At 39.5% G+C, this 20,420-nt stretch overlaps 2 protein-coding genes across 2 annotated transcripts in view; both read left to right on the top strand.

Moving 5' to 3' along the window:
* Positions 1 to 162: 162 nt before the first annotated feature.
* On the top strand, positions 163 to 7,641 carry rpf2 (ribosome production factor 2 homolog). Its single transcript, XM_058613047.1, has 10 exons — positions 163 to 306; positions 3,639 to 3,771; positions 4,061 to 4,098; positions 5,198 to 5,237; positions 5,341 to 5,422; positions 5,746 to 5,822; positions 6,008 to 6,107; positions 6,180 to 6,282; positions 6,463 to 6,607; positions 7,119 to 7,641. The coding sequence occupies exons 1-10, from the start codon at positions 284 to 286 to the stop codon at positions 7,299 to 7,301; spliced, it is 924 nt and encodes a 307-aa protein (XP_058469030.1). The 5' UTR covers positions 163 to 283; the 3' UTR covers positions 7,302 to 7,641.
* Positions 7,642 to 12,708: 5,067 nt separating this feature from the next.
* slc16a10 (solute carrier family 16 member 10) overlaps positions 12,709 to 20,420 on the top strand; it is a 33,512-nt gene continuing 25,800 nt past the window's right edge. Inside the window, exon 1 of the mRNA XM_058613018.1 lies at positions 12,709 to 13,148. Coding sequence (XP_058469001.1) covers positions 12,839 to 13,148 — 310 coding nt within the window. The 5' untranslated portion in view covers positions 12,709 to 12,838. The remainder of the gene's footprint in view (positions 13,149 to 20,420) is intronic.

Genomic DNA, 20,420 nt, shown 5'->3' with positions numbered 1-20,420 from the left:
AAACCACATCTACCGCGTCCGAAGTGATGACGTCACTTCCTGTCAGTTTCTCGGTCTATAGCGCTTCTAGTGGACTGTGTGTGCAGTCACGTATGAGCTGAGTTTGTGTTGCTCCAACACTAGATGGCGCTGATAGACGTTCAGTAGACTGTCAACACAACAGAAGAAGAAACACTCGCCGTGGAGAGTTGTTGACTTCCGGTGTGTGGTTGACTCTTCACGTGGAGAAAAAGCAGCGTTGACACGTTTCTCTGTGTGAACGGAGGAAAACACGCACGAGAACATGACACAGTTGGACAGTGTAGTGTGAGTGGGACTTTTCATTCACTCTGTTCTAGTTCATGTCTTCATCTTCTATTTCATGTCTTCATCTTCTATTTCACGTCTTCATCTCCTCCACTCTTCACTGGCTTGTTAGCCTAGCATTAGCGACTGCTGTAGCAGGCTAACGTTAGCTCGTGTTCAGGCGAAACACAGCACTTTGAATTGTTTTTACGATGCTAGAATAATATAATCCATCATGTGATTAAAAACCGCAAAATAAAGACTTGACATTGTATATAAGTTTAGGGAAGTCAAAAGAAAGAAAGAAAACAGTTTAAACCTGACGTTATGTTGTAAGTTACATTATATATAAGTTTAGGGTAGTCAAAAGAAAGAAAGAAAACAGTTGAAACATGACGTTATGTTGTAAGTTACATTATATATAAGTTTAGGGAAGTCAAAAGAAAGAAAGAAAACAGTTTAAACATGACGTTATGTTGTAAGTTACATTATATATAAGTTTAGGGTAGTCAAAAGAAAGAAAGAAAACAGTTGAAACATGACGTTATGTTGTAAGTTACATTATATATAAGTTTAGGGAAGTCAAAAGAAAGAAAGAAAACAGTTTAAACATGACGTTACGTTGTAAGTTACATTATATATAAGTTTAGGGAAGTCAAAAGAAAGAAAGAAAACAGGTGAAACATGACGTTACGTTGTAAGTTACATTATATATAAGTTTAGGGAAGTCAAAAGAAAGAAAGAAAACAGTTGAAACATGACGTTACGTTGTAAGTTACATTATATATAAGTTTAGGGAAGTCAAAAGAAAGAAAGAAAACAGTTTAAACATGACGTTATGTTGTAAGTTACATTATATATAAGTTAAGGGTAGTCAAAAGAAAGAAAGAAAACAGTTGAAACATGACGTTATGTTGTAAGTTACATTATATATAAGTTTAGGGTAGTCAAAAGAAAGAAAGAAAACAGTTTAAACATGACGTTATGTTGTAAGTTACATTATATATAAGTTTAGGGAAGTCAAAAGAAAGAAAGAAAACAGTTGAAACATGACGTTATGTTGTAAGTTACATTATATATAAGTTTAGGGTAGTCAAAAGAAAGAAAGAAAACAGTTGAAACATGACGTTATGTTGTAAGTTACATTATATATAAGTTTAGGGAAGTCAAAAGAAAGAAAGAAAACAGTTTAAACATGACGTTACGTTGTAAGTTACATTATATATAAGTTTAGGGAAGTCAAAAGAAAGAAAGAAAACAGGTGAAACATGACGTTACGTTGTAAGTTACATTATATATAAGTTTAGGGAAGTCAAAAGAAAGAAAGAAAACAGTTGAAACATGACGTTACGTTGTAAGTTACATTATATATAAGTTTAGGGAAGTCAAAAGAAAGAAAGAAAACAGTTTAAACATGACGTTATGTTGTAAGTTACATTATATATAAGTTAAGGGTAGTCAAAAGAAAGAAAGAAAACAGTTGAAACATGACGTTATGTTGTAAGTTACATTATATATAAGTTTAGGGTAGTCAAAAGAAAGAAAGAAAACAGTTTAAACATGACGTTATGTTGTAAGTTACATTATATATAAGTTTAGGGAAGTCAAAAGAAAGAAAGAAAACAGTTGAAACATGACGTTATGTTGTAAGTTACATTATATATAAGTTTAGGGTAGTCAAAAGAAAGAAAGAAAACAGTTGAAACATGACGTTATGTTGTAAGTTACATTATATATAAGTTTAGGGAAGTCAAAAGAAAGAAAGAAAACAGTTTAAACATGACGTTATGTTGTAAGTTACATTATATATAAGTTTAGGGTAGTCAAAAGAAAGAAAGAAAACAGTTGAAACATGACGTTATGTTGTAAGTTACATTATATATAAGTTTAGGGAAGTCAAAAGAAAGAAAGAAAACAGTTTAAACATGACGTTACGTTGTAAGTTACATTATATATAAGTTTAGGGAAGTCAAAAGAAAGAAAGAAAACAGGTGAAACATGACGTTATGTTGTAAGTTACATTATATATAAGTTTAGGGAAGTCAAAAGAAAGAAAGAAAACAGTTGAAACATGACATATAACTTATGTTGTAAGTTATATAATAAAAGGAAAACAACAGTCATGTTTTAAATCTAGAACAACATTTTCTTTTAGATTAGTGTTTTTTAACCATAGGGCTCCAATTCCCTACTTAATTATAATAAATGCCTCAAAGATGTTTGGAAACGTTTTTTCAGTCAATTATTTCCCCCTTAGGTGATAACAATGGTATTTTATTTTATATTGTTGCAAAGCCTGATTAGTCACCTTTACGATGAGACACAACTTGTAAGGATCGGGCATTTGTGGAATGAGCAACATTGGTGCCCCCCAAAAAAGTGCCAAAATCCCCTGCATTGGAATAGAATATATACTTTATTAATAATAAATCTCTGCATTTTGACCCATCCTAGAATTAGGGGCAGTGGGCTGTCACACTGAGTAGCGCCTGGGGAGCAATGGGGTTTGGGTACCTTGCTCAGGGGTACCCCAGCCCTTTCCACCTGGTGGGGACTTGAACCGTTGACCTTCCGGTTACAAGCCAAGTTCCCTTTCCACTTGGCACGCCCCCATTATTCTGCGTTGGTATTCACTCGTGCTGCCAGATGTGTGCCAGTCACAGATGTTTGACTGCCACCTGATTGGCTCTGATTTGACAGCACATGAGGTTCTGGAGCCAGTGGTGATGGTGATCCCATATTTCCAGAATCTGGGATCTAACTCCATCCTCCAGGATGACAACGCTCTCCCCACAGAGCGGGGTTTACCACCAGCCATGCTGGTTGACCTGCAACAACTCCTGGTTGAGGAATTAATGCGACCAGGCTGCTGACCAGCAAGAGGAGGAGGAGCCAAGCTGTTGTTGCTGCGTATTGATCTTCCTCACGCTACTGAGGGCCCTGACAGTGTCAAATGGCCTATATGTGTTGTTTTTTCCTTTTTACTGTGGGACAGTGCAATCATCCAATCCACTAAGTCACTCAAACCAAGAGTATTAACAGGACACTATTTCAGGGGCGCTGCCCACATGTTAGGCTGCTTATTCCACAGAAGCACAATCCTTCAGCTTATACCTCGCTGTAAAGGTGGCTACTCCGGCTTTCCAATATATTATACAACACCAACTGGCATTATTAAAGCGGAGAAATAATTAGCTAAAATTTCACTTGTCTGACACGACATCTAATGCTTTTTTACATCAACAAATCTGCTGTTTCTAAGATATATTTGTGTTCTGGAAGTACATACAGGTGTATTGGCTGGAGTCCTTGTTATGATGATTAACTGTGTGTGTGTGTGTGTGTGTGTGCAGAAAGCCCAAGACAAAGCGCTCTAAGCGCTTCTTGGAGAGCAGAGCTCCAAAGCTGACTGAGGACGTGAAGACTGCCATGATCATGAAAGGAGGGAACACCAGTGAGACGGTCACCAAGGCTCTCAAAGACATAGTGAGTTCTCACATCTCCACGCTAACCCTGGAGCTAATGTGACATCAAACTGTCTGAAGGTTCTGTTTTCATGGGTGTGTGTTAATCTGAAAGGTTGCAACTACCAGTCTACAGTTTTTATTGGATCAATCGTAATGTTTTAGTAATGGCTATGTGATAACTCAAGTATGTTCCTGTTACATTTGAGTAAGAACACAACTCTTACAATGGTCACATGTGTTTACGTTGGCTGTTTGTTAAATGTGTGTTTGGTAGTGTTGTGATTTCATAGAAACATGTTTTCCTGCAGCATTCCCTGAAGAAGCCCAATGCTGTGCTGTACAAAAAGTAAGTGATTCTTGGATATCAAGATTCTTTAAAACCTTCAGTGGAAATGATTTAAACTGGTTAAAAAACAACAACAGATCACTAACAAGAATGTGGTGAAGTTACATCATTGTGATAATTGTGAATGGAAAACTTTCATTCATTCATTTCATTCATGTGAGTGAATTGAAAATCCATTCACCAACATACAGTCACAGTGATTCTTATGTGCCACTAGAGAGGGTTATATAACATTATTCAGTACCTCGTGATTTATAAGGATTTTATTTCAAATTTGTGTATGCAAATAAAATCACTGGTTTATTCAGAGTGTAATGAAGTTTTTTTAAATGATCATGAATCATTATTATTTTGTTCAGCATAAATGTCACATGCTTTGCTGATCTTGATATTATGGCACGTGATCCTCCTTGTGCCTGTAGACATGTTTGTGTTATAATTGTTCACAAACAGTACTTTTTATTGTTTATTTTACATGATATCACATTGTCTATAGTTATGCACATACCTTATCAACAGTGAACTTGCTTAAAATAAACTTAAGTGTTGTGTTTTAAGTGTGTTGAGTGTGTTAAGGGTGTTGAGTGTGTTTACTGTTAAGTGTTCAGTGTGTTGAGTGTGTTTACTGTTAAGTGTTCAGTGTGTTGAGTGTGTTGACTGTTAAGTGTGTTGAGTGTTCAGTGTGTTCAGTGTGTTGAGTGTTCAGTGTGTTGACTGTTAAGTGTGTTGAGTGTTCAGTGTGTTCAGTGTGTTGACTGTTCAGTGTGTTGACTGTTAAGTGTGTTGAGTGTTAAGTGTGTTGAGTGTGTTAAGGGTGTTGAGTGTGTTTACTGTTAAGTGTTCAGTGTGTTGAGTGTTCAGTGTGTTGACTGTTAAGTGTGTTGAGTGTTCAGTGTGTTTAGTGTTCAGTGTGTTCAGTGTTAAGTGTGTTCAGTGTGTTCAGTGTGTTGACTGTTAAGTGTGTTGAGTGTTCAGTGTTAAGTGTGTTCAGTGTGTTGACTGTTAAGTGTGTTGAGTGTTCAGTGTTAAGTGTGTTCAGTGTGTTCAGTGTCCATCTACAGAAGATAAACACTCAATCATTTTTGATTCATTTTTTTAGAAAGAACATAACTCGACCGTTTGAAGACTCTACATCACTGGTATGTTGGAAACAAGACAAATGCTTTATTACACTTAAATGTGTAAACATGTTTTCCAGGTGTTTTCCAGACGTGTCACTAATCACGTGAACTCTTTTATCAGGAATTTTTCTCTAAGAAGACGGACTGTTCTTTATTTCTGTTTGGCTCTCACAACAAGAAGCGGCCCAACAACTTCATATTTGGTAAACATCCATACACCGGACATGAGAGCGAGTGTCATTGTTTGTATTGGATCAATATCTCTCTACATAGAACACGTAGTATTGTTTTTGGCTACACAGACGTGAATGTTCCTGCCCTCAGTCAGAGCGCGAGTCTCAGGTCGAGTGGAAAGTAACTCCCCATGAAAAAAGTTGTGATTCAGATCCAGATGTAAACACCTGCACGTAACAGCTGAAATGTTGCTCTTTTGATGTCAGTGTGGCCTCGGTGTTCCAGTACTACAGGAGGTGTATCATTACAGTGTTTTTGATATCACAATAATATCATGCTGTTGTGTTTGCAGGTCGTCTCTTTGACTTCCACGTGCTCGATATGATTGAACTTGGAATTGAGAAGTTTGTTTCACTGAGTGAGATAAAGGTAAAGAATGAAATCTGATTTTCAGAGAGTGAAGATGTGATGATGACTTGTTTGAAGCCGTCACACAGAGATGTAGACATGTGAAGAAACACCATGTCTTCCTTAGCTGCTTCCAGTTCTTCTTTTCTTGATGAAGACTCAAAGTTCTGATAATAATAACTTGTTATTTGTTGTTTCTACTGCAGGCAAATAAGTTTCCCGAGGGGACGAAACCCATGCTTGTGTTTGCGGGCGACGTCTTTGATACAGACGCTGAACACAGACGTCTGAAGAGTCTCTTCATCGGTAAACACTGATCTGAAGCTGTTCACCTGTTGCAGATGAAATGATGTCTCACTGCTCGTCTTCATGTTTCAGACTTCTTCAGGGGCCCCACGGTGCCTGCAGTGCGTCTGGCAGGGTTAGAGCATGTGCTGCACTTCACTGCACTGGACGGGAAGATATACATGCGCAGCTACAAGTAAGGAATTGACTTTTACTAAAAATAGCAGCAGTTGTGTTTGGGGTTTGAAGTCTTATCTGCAACCACTGGACAGACAGCTAACACGTGATCAGAAGTCCACCAAGGACTGGAGTTGTCACATCATTGCCTTTGTAGACCACATTAGCCCTGCACTCACTGTCTGTGCTGTGGCTGCAGGTGTCTGCTGAAGAAGTCTGGGTGCAGGACCCCACGCATCGAGCTGGAGGAGATCGGGCCATCGTTGGACTTTGTCCTCAGAAGAACACATCTGTCTTCAGATGACTTGTACAAGTTAGCTCATAAGCAGCCCAAGGCCCTGAAGGTAAATGTCACCTGGAAACAACTCACACACACAAAGAAATACGTGACGGTGATATTTTATGTACAAAAACATTCAGAGTCAGCTGTTGTAATGTGACTGACCATATCAAGTATGTCCTGAAGGTGGCACCAGAGGAAAGGCCACATTGTTGCCAAACATCCGACTCTTTGAAACGCTGTTCCTGAAGTTTGAGCAAATGATTGTCAACACCTTTGTACTGTGTCACTGTGGTGGAGTCATATACTCATGGAATGACCCTCTGTTCCATCCCAGCAGCATTAGACTGACCATTAATGAAGGGTAACAGCTGTAGATGACCTGTGTGTTCACTCCAGTTTCTTCTTCTTATCACATCATTTTACTGCTTCTACTTCTTTATTTATCAAATGAAGCAGTTAAAAATGTCATTTCTAACTCACCATATGTAATCATCATTTCTGGATTATTGTCCATGTTCATGTAAAATATCAAGTTATCATTTAATTCATTTCTCTGCTTTACTCCCTTTCAGCCCAAGAAGAAGAAGAATATCTCCCATGATGCCTTTGGCACCAAGTTTGGCCGGGTGCACATGCAGAAGCAGGATCTGTCCAAGCTGCGCACACGCAAGATGAAGGGACTGAGGAAGAGGAAGGGCGCGGCGGTGGCGGCAGAGGAAGGACAGGCTCCCAAAGTGGCTAAAGAAGAGAGCTGATGAGAGGACACAATGTCTCCTGCTGTGATAAGGACTGAGCATGTGAGTTACCAGCAGGCAGTCCTTTCTTCTCCTGGTCACATGGTTTCTTTGTCGTCACGTGACAAAGAGGTCAGGTGACCGTCCACGTGTTCAAGAAAGAGTTCTCACATTTCACTCATTTCAGCAAAATAAAACTGTTTGGTGTGTTTGAGTTTTCACTGCTGTGTTCACTGCTGGCTCTTACACCTGCTTATGTTATCCATCAGTAACCATGGATACAACACGTAGCAGTATATCAACCACATGTCATAGAAGGAAATAATGTCACATTCATTTAATAAAGGTGCAGTATGTTAAATGTGTGTTGTGAGTATTATGTCATGATGTCATTGCAAACATGTATGTGCCATTCATTTTCATAATGTCATTAATAATAATTCATTTCATTTAAGGTCACCTTACAACACGTGATTAAAAGAGCAGAAAATACAATCAAATTAAATAAAATACAGACAATAAAAATATAATATTTTAAAAACAACAAGAGAGGTCAAAATAAAATAAAAAACATTTCAGTCCAGGTGTGATTAGGAGTGGACAAATTCTAATAAAGAAGGAATCCACTGGTGAACTCAGGGCCTCTACAGACGTGGAGGAGACTCGCGTGAACACACCTGAGGATGGAGGGGGGGGGGTGTCGTCGTCATAAGAGCAAACCACTGATGACACTCACGAACAGGAAGGCCAGATTATAATGAGCTAGAACATGTCGAAAAACAGATGAATGTGTGAATGATGGAGGAGAAAAGTGTGAATGATGGAGGACAGAAGGAGCAGGATTATAATCCTCTGCTCAGATTCAGCTCAATGCTGCCGACATGTAAACAGTGTTTCACAGTATGGATGGATAATGAAATGGAATGTTCTTCAGTGACCAGGTCACCTGATCTCATGCGTCTCAGACTGCAGACAGTCATTGACTGCAAAGGATTTTCAAGTATTAAAACAAGTCACTGATCATTATCTCTGAGCCCATAATGTGTCAGAATGCTTAGAATTCCTCAAAAGCTGATGCAATTCAAATTAAATCTTCTTTGATTTCCAGTGGTGGTGGTGTACAGAGGAAACTAACTGTAAATGCTGTTAGAGCAACGTGGAGCCAAGAGCTACAAGAGATTAGACAAGAAAACGTTTTCGGGCATTATCGTGGACTCCAGCTGACCTGGGTTTAAGTGGGAAGAGCACGACAGTATTCTAGGGCACCATCAGTGACGTCTGGATTGCATTATAAGATTTTCCTGCATGTCCAGACCAGACTATCCAGACCAAGACCACTGAACACCGTTCACCTCTTCTGCCCTGACCCTCTTTTTGGGGTCCCTGTTTGAAAATGACAGGTAACAGGTAACTGAACATTTCCAGCTCACACTGATGCACAGTGTATGAATGAGTGACTGATGATGGGATTTGACTGACAGAAAGAATATGATGGACTGTACTTGTGATCATGTGATCATGGACGGTATGTGTTAAATGTGTTCCAGTAATATCTATATGTGCAGAGGGTGATCCACACGTGTGTCTGGATTTGCACGCGTGTTTTTTAGATCCACAAATACGAAAATAAACATTTGTAACTTGTACATTGATACATGTTAGGATGCTCTTGGACACATCCTCACTGATGTGCCTGAGATCACTGGACGTTTCAGGTGACCCAGCCAGGGTTGATCAGACACTGACTTCTGTCCTTGCAGCACTACTCCACTGCTCACTCCTCCTGATCCAAAGCCACCTGCAGACTCTCTCTGCAGCCTCCATGGTGTTCTTTATGGCTTTTCTCTTTTCTCTTCCCCGTGATGCCTAACATGGTATAAACTCTGCACAGTGAGCGGCCAGCAGAACCTCGGCTTCCCGAGTTCTATCATTAACACTTGCCTTGCAGAGACAGAGGAAAGCACAATGTCGGACCTCAAACATGTTATGACGTGGTCCAGGAACTTCAGTCTACTCTCAGCTCTCAATCTGAAGCTTCGGTAAGGCATAGAGCATCGAGCATAGAGCAAAGAGTCATAGAGGCATAGAGTCATCGAGCATAGAGTCATAGAGCATAGTGTCATATAGCATCAAGCATAGTAATAGAGTCATAGAGCATAGAGTGATAGAGCATAGAGTCATATAGCATCGAGCATAGTGTCATAGAGCACCGAGCATAGAGTCATATAGCATAGAGCATAGAGTCATAGAGCACAGAGTCATAGAGCCATAGAGCATAGTGTCATATAGTATCGAGCATAGTAATAGAGTCATAAGGCCATAGAGCATAGAGTCATAGAGCATCGAGCATAGTCAGAGACATAGAGCATCGAGTCATAGAGCACAGAGTCATAGAGTCATAGAGCATAGTGTCATATAGCATCGAGCATAGTAATAGAGTCATAGAGCATCGAGTCATATAGCATAGAGCATAGAGCCATAGAGCATAGTGTCATATAGCATCAAGCATAGTAATAGAGTCATAGAGTGACAGAGCATAGAGTCATATAGCATATAGCATCGAGCATAGAGTCATCGAGCATAGAGTCATAGAGCATAGTGTCATATAGCATCAAGCATAGTAATAGAATCATAGAGCATCGAGTCATAGAGTCATATAGCATAGAGCCATAGAGCATCGAGCATAGAGTCATCGAGTCATAGAGCATAGTGTCATATAGCATCGAGCATAGTCATAGAGCATAGAGTCATAGAGCATCGAGTCATAGAGTACAGAGTCATAGAGCATAGTGCATCGAACATCGAGTCATAGAGTATAGAGCATCGAGCATAGAGTCATAGAGCATCGAGCATAGAGTCATAGAGTCATCGAGCATAGAGTCATATAGCATCAAGCATAGTAATAGAGTCATAGAGCATCGAGTCATAGAGTGATAGAGCATAGAGTCATAGAGCCATAGAGCATCGAGCATAGAGTCATATAGCATAGAGCATAGAGTCATAGAGCATCGACTCATAGAGCACAGAGTCATAGAGCATAGAGTCATCGAGCATAGAGTCATAGAGCATAGAGCCATAGAGCATAGTGTCATATAGCATCGAGCATAGTAATAGAGTCATATAGCATAGAGTCATAGAGCATAGAGTCATAAGGCCATAGAGCATAGAGTCATAGAGCATCGAGTCATAGAGCCATAGAGCATAGAGTCATAGAGCATCGAGTCAGAGGCATAGAGCATCGAGTCATATAGCATAGAGTCATAGAGCATAGAGTCATAGAGCATAGAGTCATATGTCATAGGGCATAGAGCCATAGAGCTTAGAGTCATAGAGCATAGAGTCATATGTCATAGGGCATAGAGCCATAGAGCTTAGAGTCATAGAGCCATAGAGCATAGAGTCATAGAGCATAGAGTCATAGAGCATAGAATCACAGAGTCATAGACTCATAGAGTCATTTAATCATATAATCATAGTCATAGAGGCATAGAGCCATAGAGTCATAGAGCATAGAATCATAAACTCATTGACTCATAGAGTCATATAATCATAGTCATAGAGTCATAGAATCATAGTCATAGAGTCATATAGTCATAGTCATAGAGTCATAGAGCCATAGAGTCATAGTCATAGAGTCATAGAGTCATAGAGCCATAGAGTCATAGTCATAGAGTCATAGAGCATAGTCATAGAGCAATAGAGTCATAGAGCATAGAGACATAGTCATATAGTCATAGAATCATGGAATCATAGAGTCATAGAGTCATAGTCATAGAGTCATAGAATCATAGAATCATAGAGTCATAGTCATAGAGTCATAGTCATATAGTCATAGAATCATGGAATCATAGAGTCATAGAGTCATAGTCATAGAGTCATAGAATCATAGAATCATAGAGTCATAGTCATAGAGTCATAGTCATAGAGGCATAGAGCATAGTCATAGAGCATAGTCATAGAGTCATAGAATCATAGAATTATAGAGTCATAGTCATAGTCATAGAGTCATAGTCATAGAGTCATAGAGTCATAGAATCATAGAGTCATAGTCATAGAGTCATAGAGTCATAGTCATAGAGTCATAGAGTCATAGAGTCATAGAATCATAGAATCATAGAATCAGAGTCATAGTCATAGAGTCATAGTCATAGAATCATAGAGTCATAGTCATAGAATCATAGAGTCATAGTCATATAGCATAGAGTCATAGTCATAGAGTCATAGTCATAGAGTCATAGAGTCATAGTCATAGAGTCATAGAGTCATAATCATAGAGTCATAGAGTCATAGTCATAGAGTCATAGAATCATAGAGTCATAGTCATAGAATCATAGAGTCATAGTCATAGAGTCATAGTCATAGTCATAGTCATAGAGTCATAGAATCATAGAGTCATAGTCATAGAGTCATAGTCATAGAGTCATAGTCATAGAGTCATAGAGTCATAGTCATAGAGTCATAGAGTCATAGAATCTTAGTCATAGTCATAGAGTCATAGAATCATAGAATCATAGAGTCATAGTCATAGAGTCATAGAGTCATAGAATCTTAGTCATAGTCATAGAGTCATAGAATCATAGAATCATAGAGTCATAGTCATAGAGTCATAGAGTCATAGTCATAGAGTCATAGAGTCATAGAATCATAGTCATAGAGTCATAGAGTCATAGTCATAGAGTCATAGTCATAGAGTCATAGAGTCATAGTCATAGAGTCATAGAATCATAGAGCCATAGAGTCATAGAGCATAGCCTCTCTTGTCTGAGAGACTCTGAAGTCCTTGTCGTGGCTGCTGATTGGGAGCTGGAGCTTATTGGTCGTCCTGTAATGTGTGTGCTGGCGATCCACAAATGCAGTTTTCAGGTTTACAAATGTCATATTATTTACAAATACACATCTACATGTGTAAAAATCAACATAGAAGTTACAAATGGGATTTTTTTATTTGTGGATTCAAATCCAGAAACATGTGTGGATCACCCTCTGCACATATACAGATATAACACATTTAACCCCATAGTGAGGAGAAGAACTGACTGATAATGTTGATAAGACCAGGTCCTGGTCCTGGTCCTGGTCTTGGTCCACACACCTTCAGTCCATTTAATCAGTCTTCCTCCTCTGAATGAACTTTTGCAACAGTTGGCGTCTCTAATGTTGCAGCACTTCTTTGCTGGGTCTCAGTAAACAGCAGCTTACATGACTCTCTTTTTTAGCACCAGCTGAATATTTACTTCAGAGTGAAACTGTCACTTCCTCTTATCAGAGCTACACCGAGTGTCCACGAGTGTGTGTGTGAAGATACTGTAAGAGCAGAATCATTGACATGCAAATGACAGTGTCCAATCAGATGCAGTGAGCCCCAGAGCCACGCCCTCTCCACGCTGTCTATATATAAATGTGCAGCAGCAGCAGCAGCAGACGTGTGTGTTACTGTGTTACAGTGAGAGGAAAGTTCACTTCAGTGTGTTCACCTTTGTTCTTTCTCACCAGGACAAACTTCTTTCTCTTCTTATAAATATCTTTACAAACGTGAGATCAAAGACAAAGAGTCAACAATGACACAAGGGAACAGCACTGTGTCAGACGGAGACACCGCAGGTACAGGTGAGCCTCTGGCAGCTGACGACAAGAAGGAGCAGCTGGACACTAAAACGACGCTGCCTCAGCAGCAGGAGTCCGCGGCCCCGGGACCCCAGGAGCCCGAGTTTGTGCACCCTGAAGGCGGCTGGGGCTGGGTAGTCATGCTGGCCGCCATGTGGTGCAACGGTTCCGTGTTCGGGATCCAGAACGCCTTCGGGATCCTCTTCCTGTCACTGCTGCGAGAGTTCGGCTCCGTGGATGACGAGGATCTGCGCTTTAAAACGTGTGAGTGTGTGTGTGTGTGTGTGTGTGCGCGCGCGCTTGTATTGGTCACCTCTTTAGGACCTCTCTGAGGAACTGGTTAAGTTTGGGACTAAGATTTGAATTGTGGTTAGTGTTAATGTTTGTGTTAATATTAATGTTAGTGTTAATGTTAATATTAATGTTAGTGTTAATGTTAGTGTTAATGTTAGGATTAATGTTAGTGTTAATGTTAGGATTAATGTTAGTGTTGATGTTAGTATTAATGTTAGTGTTAATGTTAGTGTTAATGTTAGGATTAATGTTAGGATTAATGTTAGTGTTAATGTTAATATTAATGTTAGGATTAATGTTAGTGTTAATGTTAGTATTAATGTTATTGTTAATGTTAATGTTAGTGTTAATGTTAGTATTAATGTTAGGATTAATGTTAGTGTTAATGTTAGTATTAATGTTAGTGTTAATGTTAGTGTTAATGTTAGGATTAATGTTAGTGTTAATGTTATTGTTAATGTTAGTGTTAATGTTATTGTTAATGGTAGTGTTAATGTTAGTGTTAATGGTAGTGTTAATGTTAGGATTAATGTTAGGATTAATGTTAGTGTTAATGTTAATATTAATGTTAGGATTAATGTTAGTGTTAATGTTAGTATTAATGTTATTGTTAATGTTAATGTTAGTGTTAATGTTAGTATTAATGTTAGGATTAATGTTAGTGTTAATGTTAGTATTAATGTTAGTGTTAATGTTAGTGTTAATGTTAGGATTAATGTTAGTGTTAATGTTATTGTTAATGTTAGTGTTAATGTTATTGTTAATGGTAGTGTTAATGTTAGTGTTAATGGTAGTGTTAATGTTAGTATTAATGTTATTGTTAATGTTAGTATTAATGTTAGTGTTAATGTTAGTATTAATGTTATTGTTAATGTTAGTGTTAATGTTAGTATTAATGTTATTGTTAATGTTAGTGTTAATGTTATTGTTAATGTTATTGTTAATGTTATTGTTAATGTTAGTATTAATGTTAGTGTTAATGTTAGTGTTAATGTTAGTATTAATGTTATTGTTAATGTTAGTGTTAATGTTAGTGTTAATGTTATTGTTAATGTTATTGTTAATGTTAGTGTTAATGGTAGTGTTAATGTTAGTGTTAATGGTAGTGTTAATGTTAGTGTTAATGGTAGTGTTAATATTAGTGTTAATGTTAGTGTTAAAGTTAGGGTTAATGGTAGTGTTAATGTTAGTGTTAGTGTTAGTGTTAGTGTTAATGTTAGTGTTAATGGTAGTGTTAATGTTAGTGTTAAAGTTAGGGTTAATCATTCACTGGTTATATGAATGAAAGACAGAGTTCTAACAAGAATAGCTGCGTGTGTGTGTGTGTGTGTGTTCTTGTATTTGTTGCCTCTTTAGGACCCTTTTTGCCATAAACATAAACACTGACCTTGTCAGGACCAGTAGACCTCACAGAGACCAAAACCTGGTCCACAGTGTGATGTGGCTCTAACAATGATTGTGATGATATGTTCTTTGATCTGCACTCTCATTCAAACAAACACACAATCCACACACTTAGATAGAGTTGGATTAGAATGACACACATCTTCTTGTCCCTTCCATGTTTGCTCTCCACTTATTTCCAGTGTGATATTATTATCAGGATTTTCTTCACAACAGTTGACTGTTCCTGGTCAAACTGCATGTTTGCTGTGTGATTGTTTTATTCAAAGCTGTGAGATGACTTTCATGGTAGATTTAGCTCATTTGTCTGTCTCTGACACGGTGAGTAAAGAAATGGCAGTGATCGTCTCTGAGCATTAGTAGTTAGTTAGTAGTTATTACATACAGTGGTACAGCAATGAACTGTGACCTTTGAACTGGCTGACCTCTCCACACAGACATGCACTCTGTGTGCCTGATATCAACTTTTACTGTGATCATGACATCATCACAGTGCTGCTCCGTCATCTCCACTCGGAGCTCATTAATGTTCAGTTAACAGTCAGGTTTGCTGTGAGACATGAGAGGACAGTGAGAGGACAGTGAGACATGAGAGGACAGTGAGAGGACAGTGATGTGGCACCATCACATTATTAATGCCTGTAATCATTATACAGCAAATATAAATGATCTTCCTCTCTCGTAATTAACGTTTAGGTGATTTTACTGTGATTTTAATGTAAGTTTACTGTGAGTTTACTGTGATTTTACTGTGATTTTACTGTAAGTTTACTGTGAGTTTACCGTGATTTTACTATGACTTTACTGTGAGTTTACTGTGATTTTACTGTGAGTTTACTGTGAGTTTACTGTGATTTTACTGTGAGTTTACTGTGAGTTTACTGTGAGTTTACTGTAGGTTTACTGTGAGTTTACCGTGATTTTACTATGACTTTACTGTGAGTTTACTGTGATTTTACTGTAAGTTTACTGTGAGTTTACTGTAAGTTTACTGTGAGTTTACCGTGATTTTACTATGAGTTTACTGTGAGTTTACTGTGATTTTACTGTAGGTTTACTGTGATTTTACTGTGAGTTTACTGTGATTTTACTGTAAGTTTACTGTGAGTTTACTGTGAGTTTACTGTGATTTTACTGTAAGTTTACTGTGAGTTTACCGTGATTTTACTGTGACTTTACTATGAGTTTACTGTGAGTTTACTGTGAGTTTACTGTGAGTTTATTGTGATTTTACTGTAAGTTTACTGGGAGTTTACTGTGAGTTTACTGTAAGTTTACTGTGAGTTTACTGTGATTTTACTGAGTTTACTGTGAGTTTACTGTGAGTTTACTGTGAGTTTACTGTGATTTTACTGAGTTTACTGTGAGTTTACTGTGAGTTAACTGTGAGTTTACTGCGAGTTAACTGCGAGTTTACTGCAATTTTACTGTGATTTTACTGTAAGTTTACTGTAAGTTTACTGTGAGTGTACTGTGATTTTACTATGAGTTTACTGTGAGTTTACTGTGATTTTACTATGAGTTTACTGTGAGTTTACTGTAAGTTTACTGTGAGTGTACTGTGATTTTACTATGAGTTTACTGTGAGTTTACTGTGATTTTACTATGAGTTTACTGTGAGTTTACTGCGAGTTAACTGCGAGTTTACTGCAAGTTACTGTGAGTTTACTGTGAGTTTACTGTGAGTTTACTGGCACAAAGTGAAAAAACTCACTCATAAGTTTATATAAGCACATAATTGCTTTAAAATTTAAAAAATGTACCTTCGACAAGGGCCTTACTTTAGAGAGCCATCTTGTGCCGCCATGTTTCTTCAGCTGCCACACAGAAGCTTACTACTCCAACAAAGAAGTGCAGCTCTGCCCACACAGAAACTTTACAACATCTGTGAAGGTCTCCAGAGTTCCCTGACATGCTGGAGTGGAGGAGTCCTCCATCTGTTGCGGTTTGCAGTCTCTAATTCTTACACACTGGATCTTCAAAGGTTTTCTGAAGGGTGTTGTTGTCGTTGTCGTCGTTGTTGTTGTCTTCGTTGTTGTTTTGCTGCAGTAACACTGCTATGTTTTCCTTTGAAAACAGCTTTTTCACAGGAAACGACCTGTGTACAATCGAGCTAGTCTTAGTCAGACTAACATACCTAGGTCCATAGTCCGATTACTCCTGTATGTATACACTTAGTTGAACTGCATATGCAATAAAATCTCCTCCCCGATGAGAGTGATGATGACATGGGCAGTTATTCTTCACAGAGCTTTATGGACACGATCATTGTTTGCACCAAAAAGCCTCTTTTGCTTGTGCAGACTCAGATACTGCCCCAGAGTCGAAGTCTAAAACTGCTCCATAGTTTGGGTCCACAAATGTCAACAGGCGTATCCACTGCAGAATTCATGGTGTGTGTGTGTGTGTGTGTGTGTGTGTGTGTGCGTGTGTGTGTGTGTGTGTGTGTGTGTGTGTGTGTGTGCGTGTGTGTGTGTGCGTGTGTGTGTGTGTGTGCGCGTGTGTGTGTGTGTGTGCGTGTGTGTGTGTGTGTGTGTGTGTGCGTGCGCGTGTGTGTGTGTGTGTGTGAGCGATGAGACTGTAATGTAATGAGCATGTGTTGCTCTGCTGGGATTGTTACCACCTGTTGCAGCTGTTTGGAATGTGAGCATGTAAAAGTAGAGCTGCATTGAAAAGAGTTGCTTTCCATTTAAACAGTATTTTCAAGTATTAGGTCATGAAAGATGCTCCTTTATGTGTATTTCCATCAAGATAAGCAAAAATGACTGTCCCGGTCACCACCGAAGGACAAGGGGGCGGGACTTGATGAGGTAAATCAAGAGAGCCAGTAAGAGGCTGTGTGGTCGTGGTTTGTTGCTGCCTCTCGTCTGTTATTGTAAGTCAAAGAATGTCGTGGTTTCCTCGTCTTGTCGCCATTTTTCCAGAGCAGTGGAATGTAGAAGCTGGAGTGACATGATTTTATCCTTTATTCACTGACTCTGTTTCTGTTCTTCACAGACAGTGAGGTCTTTTCTGGCTCTTCTCTTTAAATCCTCACAAATGATAAAATGGTCCAAGATAAAATCAAATGTTAGTGGATAAGTGAGCTGCTGTACTGAAAGTATTGCAGAGTAGTGTTTTACTCTGTGACTTTGGAGCTGGTTCAGCATCTTATGTAATCATTCTGGTCTCTTCAAACCTTTGAACCTGGTTTGGTTGCGATAAAACGTGGCCTTGACTGCAGCTTTGTTTGGAGTTAGTGTGGCAATGATATATGGAAATAAACTCTAATGAATGAATGAAGATATGACGTTATTCTGCCATGTTTCATTCTTCTTCTTCTTTTAATGCCTCTGCAGCATTTGCACAACATCACTACCTTGGTATGTTTGTGTGAACGCTGGGAAAACTGTGCGTGTGCGTGTGTGCGTGCGTGTGTGTGTGTGTGCGTGTGTGTGCGTGTGTGTGTGTGTGTGTGTGTGTGCGTGATCTGCCGCTGGTTTCCTGCTCTTTGTCTCCTGACGTGAGCACAGTATTTATCGTCTCTACCTGTTTACATGTTCCCACAATGAACATGAAGGACTGCTCAGTCATTAATCACCTGCCTCAAGTCGGACTCTAGCAACGATGAAGTGTGAGGAAGTGGGAGGGGCCTGTCACAAGCGTCACTATAATGGGATGTGAGTTAGATAAGAACAGTGTGTAGTGATTACATTACATTATCTGTGAGGTGATGATTTGTAGCTCAACAACCCTTTTAATCACGTTGTCATTACTGTAACTTAAGAAGAAGATATACACAGTAAGTCACTAAATAGACATTCTTCTGTTCATCATGAACACACATACTTTATTACAGAAATGATGTTAAAACCACACCATGCATGTTTACACCTGACTGGTGCTTTTCCATGACACGTTGTTACTATAGGGCCTCGTCAAGGGCCACACGGCGGAGTAGTGGTAACACTCTTGGCTTTGCAGCAACAAGACCCGGGTTTGAAAGTCCAGTCGTTCATCACAATGTATTACACATAGGACATTATGAGACTTTATATACGTATATACATGTCATGAAGCCTATCAGGAAGGAGGCGTGGCCAGTCCATGCATGTGTGAGATGTGACAAAAACAACTGTCTGTCTGTCTGTCTGTCTGTCTGTCTGTCTGAACATCATGTGTGTTGTATCCTCTCAGTAGTCCCAGGTTCATGTCTGTCTGTCTGTCTGTCTGTCTGTCTGTCTGAACATCATGTGTGTTGTATCCTCTCAGTAGTCCCAGGTTCATGTCTGTCTGTCTGTCTGTCTGTCTGTCTGTCTGAACATCATGTGTGTTGTATCCTCTCAGTAGTCCCAGGTTCATGTCTGTCTGTCTGTCTGTCTGTCTGAACATCATGTGTGTTGTATCCTCTCAGTAGTCCCAGGTTCATGTCTGTCTGTCTGTCTGTCTGTCTGTCTGTCTGAACATCATGTGTGTTGTATCCTCTCAGTAGTCCCAGGTTCATGTCTGTCTGTCTGTCTGTCTGCCTGTCTGTCTGAACATCATGTGTGTTGTATCCTCTCAGTAGTCCCAGGTTCATGTCTGTCTGTCTGTCTGTCTGTCTGTCTGTCTGAACATCATGTGTGTTGTATCCTCTCAGTAGTCCCAGGTTCATGTCTGTCTGTCTGTCTGTCTGCCTGTCTGTCTGAACATCATGTGTGTTGTATCGTCTCAGTAGTCCCAGGTTCATGTCTGTCTGTCTGTCTGTCTGTCTGTCTGAACATCATGTGTGTTGTATCCTCTCAGTAGTCCCAGGTTCATGTCTGCCTGCCTGTCTGTCTGTCTGTCTGTCTGTCTGAACATCATGTGTGTTGTATCCTCTCAGTAGTCCCAGGTTCATGTCTGTCTGTCTGTCTGCCTGTCTGTCTGAACATCATGTGTGTTGTATCCTCTCAGTAGTCCCAGGTTCATGTCTGTCTGTCTGTCTGTCTGTCTGTCTGTCTGTCTGAACATCATGTGTGTTGTATCCTCTCAGTAGTCCCAGGTTCATGTCTGTCTGTCTGTCTGTCTGTCTGAACATCATGTGTGTTGTATCCTCTCAGTAGTCCCAGGTTCATGTCTGTCTGTCTGTCTGTCTGTCTGTCTGTCTGAACATCATGTGTGTTGTATCCTCTCAGTAGTCCCAGGTTCATGTCTGTCTGTCTGTCTGTCTGTCTGAACATCGTGTGTGTTGTATCCTCTCAGTAGTCCCAGGTTCATGTCTGTCTGTCTGTCTGTCTGTCTGAACATCATGTGTGTTGTATCCTCTCAGTAGTCCCAGGTTCATGTCTGTCTGTCTGTCTGTCTGTCTGTCTGAACATCATGTGTGTTGTATCCTCTCAGTAGTCCCAGGTTCATGTCTGTCTGTCTGTCTGTCTGCCTGTCTGTCTGAACATCATGTGTGTTGTATCCTCTCAGTAGTCCCAGGTTCATGTCTGTCTGTCTGTCTGTCTGTCTGTCTGAACATCATGTGTGTTGTATCCTCTCAGTAGTCCCAGGTTCATGTCTGTCTGTCTGTCTGTCTGCCTGTCTGTCTGAACATCATGTGTGTTGTATCGTCTCAGTAGTCCCAGGTTCATGTCTGTCTGTCTGTCTGCCTGTCTGTCTGAACATCATGTGTGTTGTATCCTCTCAGTAGTCCCAGGTTCATGTCTGCCTGCCTGTCTGTCTGTCTGTCTGTCTGAACATCATGTGTGTTGTATCCTCTCAGTAGTCCCAGGTTCATGTCTGTCTGTCTGTCTGCCTGTCTGTCTGAACATCATGTGTGTTGTATCCTCTCAGTAGTCCCAGGTTCATGTCTGTCTGTCTGTCTGTCTGTCTGTCTGTCTGAACATCATGTGT

Source organism: Solea solea, chromosome 17 (assembly GCF_958295425.1).
Source record: "Solea solea chromosome 17, fSolSol10.1, whole genome shotgun sequence".
In the NCBI taxonomy this organism is placed as follows: Eukaryota; Metazoa; Chordata; class Actinopteri; order Pleuronectiformes; family Soleidae; genus Solea; species Solea solea.
The sequence above is the reverse complement of the archived record's forward strand: the minus strand, read 5'-3'. Positions and strand labels throughout refer to the sequence as shown.

What these genes read in the sequence shown, in the direction of transcription:
- rpf2 (XM_058613047.1), top strand. Translation starts at nt 284, where the DNA reads ATGACACAGTTGGACAGTGTAGT. An exon ending in CCAAGGCTCTCAAAGACATA is followed by an intron (nt 3,772 to 4,060) that starts GTGAGTTCTCAC and finishes GTTTTCCTGCAG; the next exon opens with CATTCCCTGAAGAAGCCCAA. An exon ending in TTGAAGACTCTACATCACTG is followed by an intron (nt 5,238 to 5,340) that starts GTATGTTGGAAA and finishes CTCTTTTATCAG; the next exon opens with GAATTTTTCTCTAAGAAGAC.